Source organism: Lathyrus oleraceus, chromosome 1, assembly GCF_024323335.1.
Source record: "Lathyrus oleraceus cultivar Zhongwan6 chromosome 1, CAAS_Psat_ZW6_1.0, whole genome shotgun sequence".
NCBI lineage: Eukaryota > Viridiplantae > Streptophyta > Magnoliopsida > Fabales > Fabaceae > Lathyrus > Lathyrus oleraceus.
Genome location: NC_066579.1, coordinates 439,327,544 through 439,341,656, shown reverse-complemented (window position 1 = coordinate 439,341,656; position 14,113 = coordinate 439,327,544). Strand labels below are relative to the sequence as shown.

Below are 14,113 nucleotides of genomic sequence, written 5' to 3'. Positions count from 1 at the left end.
GTGAAACTATGGTTCTTTTTGTCTTGTGAAAAGTACTATGATAGAAATTCATCAAAATATAAATAATACAATAATAAATAGACATTTTGATCTTAGTCATGACTATATATAAAATTCTCCCCCATTTTCAATATTTGCACCAAATACGTACAAAAAGAGAAACAACTATATATAAAATTATGTTCCTGTGCATAAATATATATCACAAAATTTATAACATAAAAAACTTAAATTAGAACAAAAATTAGAATTAAAAAAGACGTTTAATTTTTGACGCGTATGCACACTAAAAAAACGGACAACAGTCACGAGAGTGCCCGTTTGAATTCTAGTGCAAATATTGAAAATGGGGGAGAATTTTATTTCATAAGTTCAACTTTGTATTGAATCTTTTAGCAAATAATAATGTTTCTCTAAATTTTTTTTTGATAAATAACTGAAAATGATGTCGGAATTACAAAGTATAATTGATTTTTTGATCGGTAAAAAATCCACAATGATTGAAAAGAAGAAAACAATCGGAACACAAAAAAATTAGTTATAAACTGTTATTCTTTACTTTCTCTTGGAAACAAGATTACAAGTGTTACATAGTAGCAAATAACCCCTCTCACCCTAATTAAGATTTGCATTATGGATTGATGAGAGACTAATATGCTATTTATAAGAAAACTAACACACTGAACTAATGAGCTTTTACACACATACCCACTACACAAGTTAACTTAGAGAAAAAGCTAACTTAAATAATTTGACATAACAAACATGCCCAATTCTTTATGCTAACAATCCTAGCATATTTCGACTACATCATGTGAACAGACTTCGAAGGCATGTTAAGGTCCTGTCGAATTATCGAACCAAGAAGCTACCCTTCGACCATACTAGAGTTCAATCCAATATCTCACACAAATTCACTAAAATAGAGTACAAAGAGTACTCTTGCCAATACAAAGAACAATTCAAAATAGCCCTAAAATAACAAATTACAAGAAAAGATACAAAGCAATAAGAAAGCCCCGACATACACAAAAACATCAACAATAAATTACAAGAAACTTTCTAAAGGAGCTATATAGAAGTCATAAAAATTAAGTCTTCTTGAACTGTTTTCACCACACCTTTTGTAGAGCTAACAATTCTCCTTCATTCGTTATCTCTCCATGAACATCAATGGAAATCTGCTCAAAAATTCTGAAACAGGTCCTAACTGAAAAAACAAAGTCCTATTCTAATTTCCAAATAAAGCAATTTGGCTGATCTATGATTGGTTCAACCTCAACCAAATGATTCATCATATCATCTCTGAGCTGATCCTGATCTTGAGAAAGCTCCACTTTCCAATCAAAAGGCCAGATCCACACATTATTATGCCACTCTCCCGTGTATTTCTAAGCTTCCTAAGGGCCTCGAAGAAACTTGAAACAAATATGGAAATGCTTCATTTAAGGCTTGATTTCTTAACCAAAGAGATTCCCATAAACTGATTTTCCTGCCCCTTCCCACTACATACTCAATATTATTTCTGAAATCATCTTTGGACCAAGAGTCTTTTCCACTTATGGATTTAATGTCTCTCCACCACATGGATTCCCTGGTGTTCCACATACCATCTATCCCAAATATAATTTATTTGCTCACATTGCCATGCCTATGAGTTATAATACATGTGTAACACCTCAAAATTTGCCCTCCTCTCTTGGGACTAGCATTAACATATTTGCATTTCCTTTTAAGACATTAGGCATTTCATATTGCATAACATGTGGTTACATAGTGCAAGCTATCTTCCCAAGTCTTGATCAGAAGATGAGGAAGTCAGAAAATGCAAGCCTAGGGTTGTACTGATTGATCATGGGCCATCTGAGGATTGAGCTGTGAATTAGGGTTTTGTGACTCCCAAGGGTATTGGTCTTCATGTTGATTGAATCGATACATCATCATTACCATGGTTGGATGTCATCAGGAGATTGAAGAAGATTCCTTGAGATTAGGGTTTTGACCACTGGTCAACCCTAATCAGTTGTATTGGGCCAATCAGGGCTGGATCAGGAGATGGGGTTTATGAAGGAGATGAGGATCATTTTGTGATTATATTGTGATTATTGAGGCTAGGGTGTCACCCTTGAGCCATTTCAGTTGGAAATTGGGGTTTAAATTGATCTATGCATTGCCAGATTCATCTGTCAGATGAAAAGTCAACTGTGGTCAACTGTACATGATCTGGTGGATTTGGAGGTGGAAATGAGTTAGACACACTTCATTCATGTTGGAACAAGTGTTATACGACATCTCAAAGCTTAAGAATGAAGAAAATCAAGTCAGGACAAAAACTGCCAAAAATAGCAACTGACTTGTAATAGAAGTTTCCAAAAGTGGAAAGTTTTTGACCTCAAAAACAGAAGTCCAAGGAAGCTTCAAATGAAAAATTGTTCAACATGACAGATGTAGGTCTTGTTCTCACCTTTCCAAAAAGTCCAAGAACTTGAAAATCCAATGTACGGTTTGCAAAATATGGCTCAGTGAATTTCAGAAAAGACCGTAATCAGGAGGCCATAACTTCCACATGGTTTGTCCAAATTGCAAGTTCTTTATATGCACAAACTCCATTTGACATGTACTTTGAGGGTGCATCATTGGATTTGTTCAAAAATGGCCAAGGCAAAAAGTCACTTTTCAACTGGACAGCTGAATTGGACCAGGGGCAAAATTGTCCAAATGTCAAAATATTGGGAATTTTTGAATGGGACTTTTTCCAACACCTCAGGAATGGCATTTTAAGTGTGTTTGAATATTCATTTCATGGTTAATGCACATGGTTTGAGTTTTGGCATGAAAAATGAAATGGTTAAAAATGGATATTTTACATACACATAGTGAAAATGAGATTTAAGCAACCAATTGCAATGGGAATTGTTTCTACACTTCACATATGGTGTTTTGGACATGTTGGAACCAATTTTGAGCTGGCATGTGCTGTCATTGTGAATTGGCTATTTTGCCCTCATTTGCAAAAATTACATTATCACTAATTATGCCAAATTGGTTAATTCCATGATTAGTGATCAATTAAGCACACATATATATTCTAAATCCTTGCCTAATCATAACAGAAAAACACTTTTCCCAAGATTGGATCTAGATCTCTCACATTCTCTCCAAACCCTCAAAAACACAACAAGCTTCAATCTCAAGTTTCATCCCCAATTCTCAACCAAACTTGAAGATTTCTTTTGCATTCATCTTCTATAATCATTGCCTTGGACTGTTTTTGGAGATTGGAGTGAGAAGCTTGGCTAATCGCAACTGTCCATAACCACATCAACAATGGTGAATTCGAGTTTTGAGTTCTAGAAGCAAAGGCAATCGAAGCAAGCACCTCCATTCACCTTCTCCATCCTCCTAGTGTTGCTGTTTTCACGATTTGAGCTCTAAAAGCATTGCAATCGCGACTGCCATATCCAAGTAAGTGAAAATTCGAACCTCATGAAAAGCTTGATTGTTATGTGCATTCTATAGTGCGTTTGATGTAGATTACGATGATGTATTTAGAATTGCAAACGGATGACTGTGGTGTGAGAAATCTAGATTTGAAGATAAGAACATAAACCCTAAGTGAGTCGATTCGAGAGATTGAGGAACTTTTAGGTCATGATAGTATGATATTTGTGATCCTCTTGTTGAGACGGTTAAAACGGTTATAGCCTTGTCAATTTTTGTTAACATTTGATGTTCTTCAATTTTTTCATTTTTCTGGAAATTTGGCGCGAGGAAGACGATGATTAAAGGTGTTTTGATCCATTTTTCTGTTCAAATTTTTAAAAGTGGTGTTTCCCGCTCCCGCCAAGCCTTAATTATGGTTTTGCCAATGATATTCCATTTAATTATTAAAAATTGTTAATGACTTTAAAAAATTCACAAAAAATAGAAAAAAAATCAGAAAAATATGGAAATTTTTTCTATAGCTTCCTTGGTGAGTGTAGGTTTTTTTTGACCTATTGGTCAAAGTTGTGCTTGGGGAATATTTTATTTGACCTAGGGTTTTCCGATGTATGTCCATTTTTGATACATTTTTGCAATTTGATCATGAAATACTCATATCATAAAATAAATTCTTGAAAATTTTTGTGGTGGTTCTTGACTCTTTGAGGATTATTTATATATAAATTTCATGAATTTTGGATACCTGGTTAGAGAGCAGCAAATTCTGGAACTTAGGTGTGACAATTTGTGTCACACCTCATTATGTCAACTTGCAGGATTTTTTTGAGTGACCTATACATGTTAGAATTGAATGAAATTTTGCATGATGATTGGTTGGCATGTTGTAATGTTGTATGAATTTTTGTAGAATTTTTCACTGCATTTTCTATTTGATCATGATTTTTCATTTCTGGTGATCATTTGTGCAAGCTCATATGACATAGGTTGGTAGAATGATTGGGAAATGCTCACATTGTATTGTATGGCCATGAAATTTGATATGCATGAACTAGACACATTTTAGGACCTCCTTGTTTTGGTCTCATCCATTTCTTTTTTGTTTTCAATGAGATATGAATTTTTAAAGTGGATGTATGCATTGATGGTATGAATTGAAGCATGAAATGGTGTCTGTTTTTGTTGATTTTCATTGACATGGTTCCATTTGCCCAATTGAGCTCAAATTTGACATGGTAGACCTTGATTGACCCCTGTTTAGGTGTATTTAATTTGAGAATTTTTGGATGTGTTTTGGTATGGATTTGAATGCAATAATTCTGTTTGTATGTTTGGTGCTTCATTTGAACCAATATGGATTGTTTTGTGCATAACATGAGCTTGGTGGATGATATAAACATGAGACCAATGATGTTTGCTTGTGTTTGATGTTAATTTGATGTTGGATGGTGGATACCTTGCTGTTTTAATTTTTTTCTTGCTTTTGGACCCTAGGCTTGGCCTAGTGGTCTAGTTGCTAATATTTGCTTGGTTTTTCAGGATCAAAAGCATAATGTACATGGAGAATGATCCAAATCCAATTTTGATTGATGTTGTGGATGTTTGTACACTAACATAACATTTTTTTGTAGGTGTTGGAGCTTGGGCTTAAGCCTTGAGCTTGCTTTGTGTTGTATTGTTTAAACTGTTTGATTGTTTGCCGTATAGTTTGTCTGATTGATTACTGATTGAGTTTGATTGTTTCCAGGTACTTTAGTTGCTCAGTTCCTTGTGAACTATTGCTTTGCTTTGCTTAAGCAACTTGCATTTGAGGTATGACCTTCTTACTTCATGTAGTCTGGAGACCCGGCTGTTACCGGGCCGGGCAAATTGTCTGAAGTCCTCCTTAAGAGGCAATGCTTGTGTATGTTTATTTTTCAAGCCCAAGCAGGAAAAGTCCTTCAAAGAAGGCAATTGGTGGAAGATAGGGACAAGCAACCTGTCCCCCACTATTCAGTGAGTCTTCTCCTTGCTCCCATTACATGGTTGTAGCATTGAGATCAAAAGCCCAAGATCTTGTGCAGTGCACATTGTGTCAGAGTCATCGAGTATAGAAGGGTTCCCCTATTCTGGACCCATGCTCATTTGTCAGCTCTCCCTGGTTAGGGATAAGAGCTGTGAGGTCTGATCCTCACTTCATCCTTTCATCTGCTTCACCATAGCCTCGTAATGGCAAGGTTAAGAGCAAACACAGCCTGTACAGACGATTGCTTAGACAGTCAAACCTGATTGATTGAGCCCCCTTGTTTGGCTATAGTGCGTGTTATGTGGATATCTGATTGACATGTTTGTTTGAGATACCTGTTCTCATTTGATGATATATGATTGTATGCTTGTGTGCTAGCTTCTTTCCTGGTTAGGTTAGTTTGCTTATGCAAGTAGGATAGAAAACCGAACTTAGGGTTAACGATGCATGACAACATTAGGCTCGAGTCTCAGCTCCCTAGTTGTGTATCTTTCCCCGGTTTCTGGTTAGCAATTTAGTCCCTTTCAGGGGAACTACATCGCCCTGATCCTCGTGCCAGACGAGGTATGTAGGCAGGTGGTCGTGCGAGACCACTCCGGGCAACCTTTTTCTTTTTTGCGTGCGTTTACTTGTTATCTGACTGTGCTGTTTGGTGTTTTGGTTCGGATGCCGACGTAAGCCCAGTGATTGGCTGTCGGGCTCCAAGTTTGCCGTTTTGTGCGTGTTTTGGTTCGGATGCCGACATAATTCCATCAAGTGGTTGTCGGGCTCCATGTTTGCCACCCTTGCTTGTTTGTATGTGTTGTGTTGTTTGGCGTGCGTAAGCCGAACTACAGTGGCTCTGATTCTTGTTCCAGACAAGATATGTAGGCATAAGGTGCGATACCTTATCGAGCCCGTTCCTCTTAATCCCACCTGCGTTCCCCGTGTGTGTGTGTGATGTTTAGCAACCTTTTCTTTATTCTAGAACGTGGATCCCTAGGAGTACCTAGGACGTGAGGGGTGCTAATACCTTCCCCTCGCGTAACCGACTCCCGAACCTTTTCTCTCTGGTCGCGAGACCATGTCTTTCCAGGTTTCTCTGAGTGTTTCCTTTGCCTATCTTGGGATAAATAACGTTTAGTGGCGGCTCTGTATGTTTTTATTTTTAGGCTCGCCGGTTGTTTTTTCGCAGGATGCGACAGCTGGCGACTCTGCTGGGGACTTGCGATGTAGACCTATGCTGGTCCATCGTCCCTAAGCGAGTCCTTCCTAGCGTTCTAGGATTAGTTTAGGTTGCTCGTTTGTGTTATTTATTGCATTTATTATTCTAACCAGTGTGTATATATTTGCATTAAATGTTTGCATGCATCATACTATCATGTTGTTGCTGTCCTCTGCAGGTGGTTCTGTTGTGTGGGGTGGGTGTTCTGAGTGGGGCTAAAACCCAGGCCCGAGTATACACCTAGGACTAGTGTGGTCTCACGTTGCCTCTTTCATGTTAAGTCAACATGTGCCTGGCGGCGTGATGTGCCACAAGCCGGACGAGGCTCACTTGATAGTGCTCATCTCTGTGGATATTCCGCTTTGTTTGAGTCACTCCATTTGAGTTGTTGACTCTGGTGACCGATCATTCCCGGATCTTTGGTTTAGACGATTTTAAGGGAGCTACAATGGCACACCCGAAAGGGCAAACCCATTGAGTATCTCCGCCCGATTGTCGAGACCATTATCCGCCTTAGGATGACTTGATTAGAACTTACCTGTGAGGGGAGGGTTGTTCTGTCAGATGTTTGTTCAGATAGCCTTCAGATGGTGACTTTTGATCTGTGATTCAGAGACATAATTATAAGTCGGATTTATGGTCATTTATTGCCGTGACGCCGGAGTGCTGTCCGTGACTTATCAGTGGGGATCCGTTTATTTCGGATTCCCCGGGCCGAGATATTTTATCAGTGGGGATCCGTTTATTTCGGGTTCCCCGGGCCGATTCAGATAAGGGTGATGTGTCTACTCGGATATGGTTTGGTGATGATGGTGATGATGATGTATCTGTCTTCCGTTTATTTCGGAACCCGTGGGTCAGAATTGGGATTGTACATTCCTCAGATGGTTATGATCAGTTCAGAGCCCAGATTCAGTGCAAATGATCAGATGGCTTGGAGGATGGCAACGCATTGCATTCATTCATCAGCATCATTACATTTTGCATTAATTGCATCTAACCCATGTTTACCCATATGCAGGGACACTTTTGATCGAGATTCTGGTTGAGAGATTTTCTGCTCCAATATGAGGACCGGTTTGAAGAACAACATTGCTTACAGTTTCTTTGATCCAGAGATTGATGTGCTCAAGGATATGATAGCATTGATTACTCCTGACCATGTGGGAATGTTTAGAGAGTCATACGGCGGTATTCTGAAGATGGTTTTCAGACTCACTGACTGCGACAGGAGCGCCATCCACACTCTTCTTCAGTTCTATGACCCTGGGTTGAGGTGTTTCGTTTTTCCAGACTATCTGTTGGGACCTCTGATGGAGGATTATGTCAGCATCCTGGGTATTCAGATCCGTGATCAGATTCCTTTTCATGTCACCAGAGCAGAGCCAGATGTCCTTGGAATTTCACGTGCTCTTTATTTGAGTCCGGAAATGGTCAAGGAAGGTTTGAAGGAAAAAGGAAAGCTACCCGGGTTTCATTTGAGTTTCTTGGAGGCCAATGCCAAGGAACATGCTGCTGTGGGTAACTGGAAGACGGTCTGTGCTCTGATTGCTGTGAGCATTTATGGGATTGTGTTGTTTCCTAACCAGAAGAATTTTGTGGACCATAATGCTATCAGATTGTTTATGCAGAGAAACCCTATTCCTACCCTGATTGGAGATGTCTACTACTCAGTGCATAACAGGAATGAGAAGAGGCGGGGTGGTCTGGTCAGATGCTGCTCTCAGTTGCTCTTTAGATGGTTCATGGGGTATTTGCCTTCCCGAGGTGCTTTTGTTCAGATTGACCCTAGTGTCAAGTGGTCCTTCCGATTGATGGGTCTGCGGGCTGATGACATTGCTTGGACTCATAATGGTTTAGCTGGTCAGGACTTCATATGTAGTTGTGGGAGTTTACCTAATGTGCCTTTGGTGGGAGTTCAGGGTTGCATTAATTACAACCCGATGCTTCTCCGGAGACAGATGGGGTTTGCTATAGAGGGTCCTCCTCTCGGGCGAGAGATTCAGGAGTCCTTCTATTTCCCGATCGAGGGTAACCAGACCAAGTTGAGGCAGGTATTGGACGAATGGCGAGATATCCAGAGGAGGGGTAAGGTTCCTTATGGCAAAGTCAACTGCCGGTATTTTCCATTATTTGAGGATTGGTTGCGGAAGAGGATTGAGTCTACATTTCTACCGTTCCCTGGAGGTGACTCAGTGTGTCCTAGGATTGAGGGTCCAAGTTCTTCTGTCAGCATGGAGGAGTTCCTTGAGATGAAGAGGGCCAGAGATCAGTTACTTGCAGAGAAAGCGGAGTTGGAGAGAAGTGTTGCTCATTTTCAGGCAGCTAATCAGGAAATCAAAGTGAAGATGGAAGATCAAGACAAGCGACATGCTTTGGAGGCCAAACGCTTCGAGAGGGATACAGCCTACTATGGGAAGATCAGCCAAGCTTTAGCATCGTCCAACCGGGAGCACGACATCACTAAGGATAAGCTGTTCAGAGCATCAAAGGTGATAGAAGATGAGAAGAGGAGGCAAATCCTGGTCAGGGATCAGAGGGATGAGAGAGCCAGAGTCCTCGCTGCAGAGTGGGAGGCAGAGAAAGCAAAGATCAAGGCTGAGAGAGATCATTACATGGCAGAGAGAGACCACTACTTCAGGCAGATGAAGATTCATCAGAAGGAAGTTGGAAGACTACAGCAGGAGAATACCGAGCTCAGGTTCGCCGCAGAGTTCGCAAGGATGGAAGGCGAGATAGGGCCATCTGTGGGACCCTCATCTAGCTAGATCTTTCATTTGTGTTGGATTACCGTCAGGCTTGTTGACGGAATTCACTTGTCTGTATTTCTTTCCAATTTTGGAGGATTGTATTTGACTTTGTCTGGTTGATGTATGACTATGGCAGTGTTTGTGCATTTTTTTTGGTTATGTAATGATGGTTTCTATTCAGTGATTGGTTGTCAAGCTTTATTTGCTTTACCGTATGCACTTACACAAGCACACACATGGTTGGGGGTATCATGCTAAATCACATATCTCCGATCTGCACGATGAAATCAAACACTACTAATCAGAATATTGATGCCGGATTGTTATTTGTCTCGATGATGCCAGGATCGAGAGACAAAGTGTTCTTCATATGGATAGACACTGCATTCATGCATTGATCATAATAACTGTGCTTTATTTTGCAGGTGTTTGTTACTAACGTGCTTGCTTGTCACAGGAATCATTGCTCGCGCTCGAAGAGTAGTACCCCTGCACTCAACTCGCCCTCACAGATATTACACAAGAAGAAACACTCCCAGACTCATGGAGCTTCCCAGTGCTGATATGCTGGAATTGAAGGAGAAAATGACCGAACTGATCAATATAATGCAAGGTTTTGCCATTGGTCAGAAGGCTCTCGCAGATAAAGTTGAGAAACTCGAGCGGGTTTCTGCTCAGAACAGTGGGGTCAACCTGGATGGAGTCTCCAACCAGGGGCAGGGATCTCGTGATGGTGGAAAGAGGACAACAGTTGGTCTGGTGAATAATGCTGGTGCTGCTGGTCAACCTGGGCCTAGTCAGAATATGAAAGACAACTTTGTGCCTCCGTTTTATGGTTTTGACGAAGATCAGGAGGAAGATAGAGAGGCTGACCAGTTCTCTATGCGAAATGAGCCTTTTGTGCCTTATGACATTCCTCCTCAGAACAAGGAAATCCAGCTGCTGGCTGAGAAGATAAAAGTGCTTGAAAGTTATGCCACGCCAGGGGTGGTTAACATGTCCAACATGGGGCTGGTGGAGGGGATTGTAATCCCTCAGAAATTCAAGGCGCCTGCGTTCGACAAATACAATGGCAGTTCTTGCCCGGAAACTCATCTCCAGGCATTTGTCCGCAAAATCTCGGCATACACCGCGGATCAAAAACTGTGGATGTACTTTTTCCAAGACAGCCTGTCTGGAGGCTCCTTGGAATGGTACACCAAGTTGAGATCGTCCGATATCAAAAGCTGGCAAGATTTGGGAGATGCTTTCTTTAAGCAATACCAATTTAATGCTGATATGGCTCCGAGTCGTACCCAGCTGCAGGGTATGTCTCAAAAGCATAACGAAGGATTCAAGGAGTATGCGCAGAGGTGGAGAGAACTGGCTGCAAGGGTGCAACCTCCTCTGGTAGACAGAGAGATGTCCGATTTGTTCATGGGGACCCTGCAGGGGCCGTTTGCAGAAAGAATGGTGGGTTGCCCTGTCACCAATTTCTCTGACATTGTGGTGGCAGGGGAAAGAATCGAAAGTTGGTTGAAGCTGGGTAAAATCCAGGGTGGTGCATCTGCGTCTTCTTCAGGAACGAAGAAACCGTTCGGTAATAACGGTCAGAGAAAGAAGGAAGGAGACACCAGTGCAGTTTATACACAGCGCGGACCCAGTAGGGACCGTTATTTCCAGCACAATGCTGCAGTAACAATTCCTGCTGAGTCTCAGTCAGCACAACCGCAACAACAACAACAGCAGCAACAAAGACAACCGTTCCAACAGAGGCCCCAGAGGGCTGGATACCAGGTCAGGGGCAGAGCAAATGATAGACAATTCGACAGGCCTCCGGTGACTTATTCGTTTCTGTTGAAGAAGCTTCTGGATCTCGGGCTGGTGCAACTGAGGACGCTGGCGCCTTTGAGACCTGATCAGAGGCCGCCCAGTTACAATGAAAATGCTAAGTGCGAATTCCACTCGGGTGCGCCCGGGCATAATGTTGAGGACTGCAAAGCTTTTAAGCACGTAGTCCAGGACCTAGTGGATTCCAAGGCAATCAACTTTGCGCCTTCTCCCAACGTAAATGCAAATCCCATGCCTGCGCATGGTCAGAGGGGAGTAAACGCTATTTCTGAGGAAGATAGAGTGGGGCTGTCTGAGGTCGATCAGTTGAAGACGCCTTTGGCTGAGGTCAAGAGGCGGTTGCTGAAGAATGGGGTTTACCCGGGCTGTGGGTTTGAGTGTGCTGAGTGCGCTATTTCTGCAAATGGTTGTGAGCTTCTGCGGAAGCATGTCCAGGGTCTGATGGACGCAGGGGTCGTTATGATTGAAAGGGCTGAAGGAAAGAATGAAGAGGTCTCCACCATAACTATATACTATGATCCGGTGGATTTGTCTAACCTGGTGGAGGAGGCTCCAGTTACCATCACGGTACCTGGGCCAATTCCATATGACAAAGATGATGCCGTGCCTTGGCATTATGGTGGAGAGGTATACTGTAATGGTGAGAAGGTTGAAGAGTCATCTGCTAGTGAAACCACCGTGCTAAAGGTGGATAATGCCGGTCCCAGTGGTTTCACTCGCAGCGGTAGATTGTTTGCTCCCGACGCATTGAGGAGGGGGGAGGAAGAAAAAGAGAAAAAAGAAAAGGCCGAGGCTTTAGCCAGGGCGAAAGGGAAGGCTGTGGCAGAGAATGGAAATACTCCTGTGACGACACCGACGCCTGCGGGGTCGGATAATAAATTTGATGATGAAGCTGAAGAGTTTCTGAGGATCATCAAGAAGTCAGAGTACAAGTTGGTGGATCATTTGCAGCAAACTCCGTCCAAAATCTCCATTCTTTCACTGTTACTGAGCTCAGAGGGGCATAGGGAAGCCTTGTTGAAAATATTGAAGAAAGCTTATGTTCCTCAGGAGATCACAATCAACCAATTGGAGACGGTCGTATCCAACGTGCATGCTAGCCATGGGCTGGGCTTTACGGATATGGACCTGACAGTGGACGGCAGGAATCATAACCGGGCTCTACACATTGCCATGGAATGCAAAGGAGCCGTGCTTTCGCATGTGCTGGTTGATACCGGTTCCTCTTTGAATGTGTTGCCTAAGAAGGCCCTGGCAAAGCTAAACTGTGATGGGCTGATTTTGACCCCGACTGATCTGATTGTGCGGGCATTTGATGGGTCAAAGCGGGCTGTATTTGGGGAGGTGGAATTGCCAGTGAAGATTGGCCCAGAAGTGTTTAAGTCGACCTTTTATGTTATGGACATCCAGCCAGCCTACAGTTGTTTGTTGGGTAGGCCGTGGATCCATGCTGCGGGAGCAGTTACATCGACTTTGCACCAGAAACTGAAATATGTCTGGGGAAGCCAAGTCGTTACTGTTTGCGGAGAGGAGGACATCTTTGTCAGCCACCTGTCTTCGTTTAAGTATGTGGAGATGGATGGAGAGATATGGGAAACGCCTAGTCAGGCATTTGAAACCGTCAAGGTGGAGAATGCTCTGTTTGCTAAGCAAGAAGAGGAGAAACCATCCATCGCTTCGTACAAGCAGGCTGCTGAGGTAGTTAAAAGTGGAGAGGCTCCAGGCTGGGGCAGAATGATGGAAGTCCCTGAGAAGAAGGACCGGTTTGGGGTCGGATATAAGCCGAGCCGAGGCTCTGGGCCGAACAGAGGGGGTCGTACGTCTGTAACTTTCACGAGTGCCGGAATGCTAGATCCAGACCACATCTGCATGATGGGTGAAGATACTGACAGCGACTGTGACATGGACCGGTGGATAACGCCGTGCGAACCAGGGATGGAAATCCACAACTGGAAGGCCGAGGAAATCATCCGGGTCACTCTCCTCGAAGAGTAATATTTTTCTTGTTTTCTTTCTTATTTGCATGCAAACCATGCATGTTGCCCGACACGTAATGGTCCATTGTAAGGGCCTCCTCATGTTCATAAATTTGTAAGATTTTGCATCATTAATAAAAGGATGTTTTTTAGTCAAAAGCGGTGTTCCCTGTTTTTCATTTATTTTTGCAGTTTAAAAAAATAAAAACAAATAAAACGGCAATGTTTTCATTTTTCTTTTTGTTTTCTCACACCGGTTCTAAAGCAATGCATGAATCAACATTCATGCAGATGCGATTCCTCTCCGGATCTCATTGATAACAATCCTGTTACACCCTTGTATGACTTCGGCAATCCAATCTATCTTGCTGAAGAAGAAGACGAAGAAGATTGTGAACTGCCAGGGGAATTAGCCAGATTGTTAAAACAAGAGGAGAAGGTGATTCAGCCGCACGAGGAACAGATTGAGGTTGTGAACCTGGGTACCGACGAGGAGAAGAGAGAAGTGAAAATCGGGGCTGCTTTGGAGGAAAGTGTCAAGAGCAGAATGGTGGCATTGTTGAAAGAATATGTCGACATCTTTGCCTGGTCTTATCAAGATATGCCAGGGTTGGATACCGATATCGTTGTGCACAAGCTACCGTTGAGAACAGATTGTCCTCCAGTGAAGCAGAAGTTGCGCAGAACTCGACCTGATATGGCAATGAAAATTAAGGAAGAAGTGCAGAAGCAGTGGGATGCTGGTTTCCTTGCTGTCACTAATTATCCGCCATGGGTCGCGAACATTGTGCTAGTCCCGAAGAAGGATGGGAAGGTGAGAATGTGTGTGGACTACCGAGATCTGAATAGAGCTAGTCCGAAAGATGATTTTCCACTACCACACATTGACGTGTTGGTAGATAATACT

The 14,113-nt window shown here is 42.5% G+C and overlaps 1 protein-coding gene across 2 annotated transcripts; it reads left to right on the top strand.

Annotated features, from left to right (window-relative positions):
- Positions 1-4,581: 4,581 nt before the first annotated feature.
- LOC127081014 (uncharacterized) lies at positions 4,582-9,523 on the top strand. Of its 2 annotated transcripts, XM_051021315.1 has the most exons (3): positions 4,582-5,068; positions 5,189-5,253; positions 7,672-9,523. In XM_051021315.1, exon 3 carries the CDS (start codon positions 7,718-7,720, stop codon positions 9,416-9,418), a length of 1,701 nt encoding a protein of 566 aa, XP_050877272.1. In that variant the 5' UTR covers positions 4,582-5,068; positions 5,189-5,253; positions 7,672-7,717; the 3' UTR covers positions 9,419-9,523. The 2 variants fall into 2 exon arrangements, with proteins under 2 accessions (XP_050877272.1, XP_050877264.1); XM_051021307.1 differs by having other exon boundaries at positions 4,582-5,253.
- Positions 9,524-14,113: the final 4,590 nt, after the last annotated feature.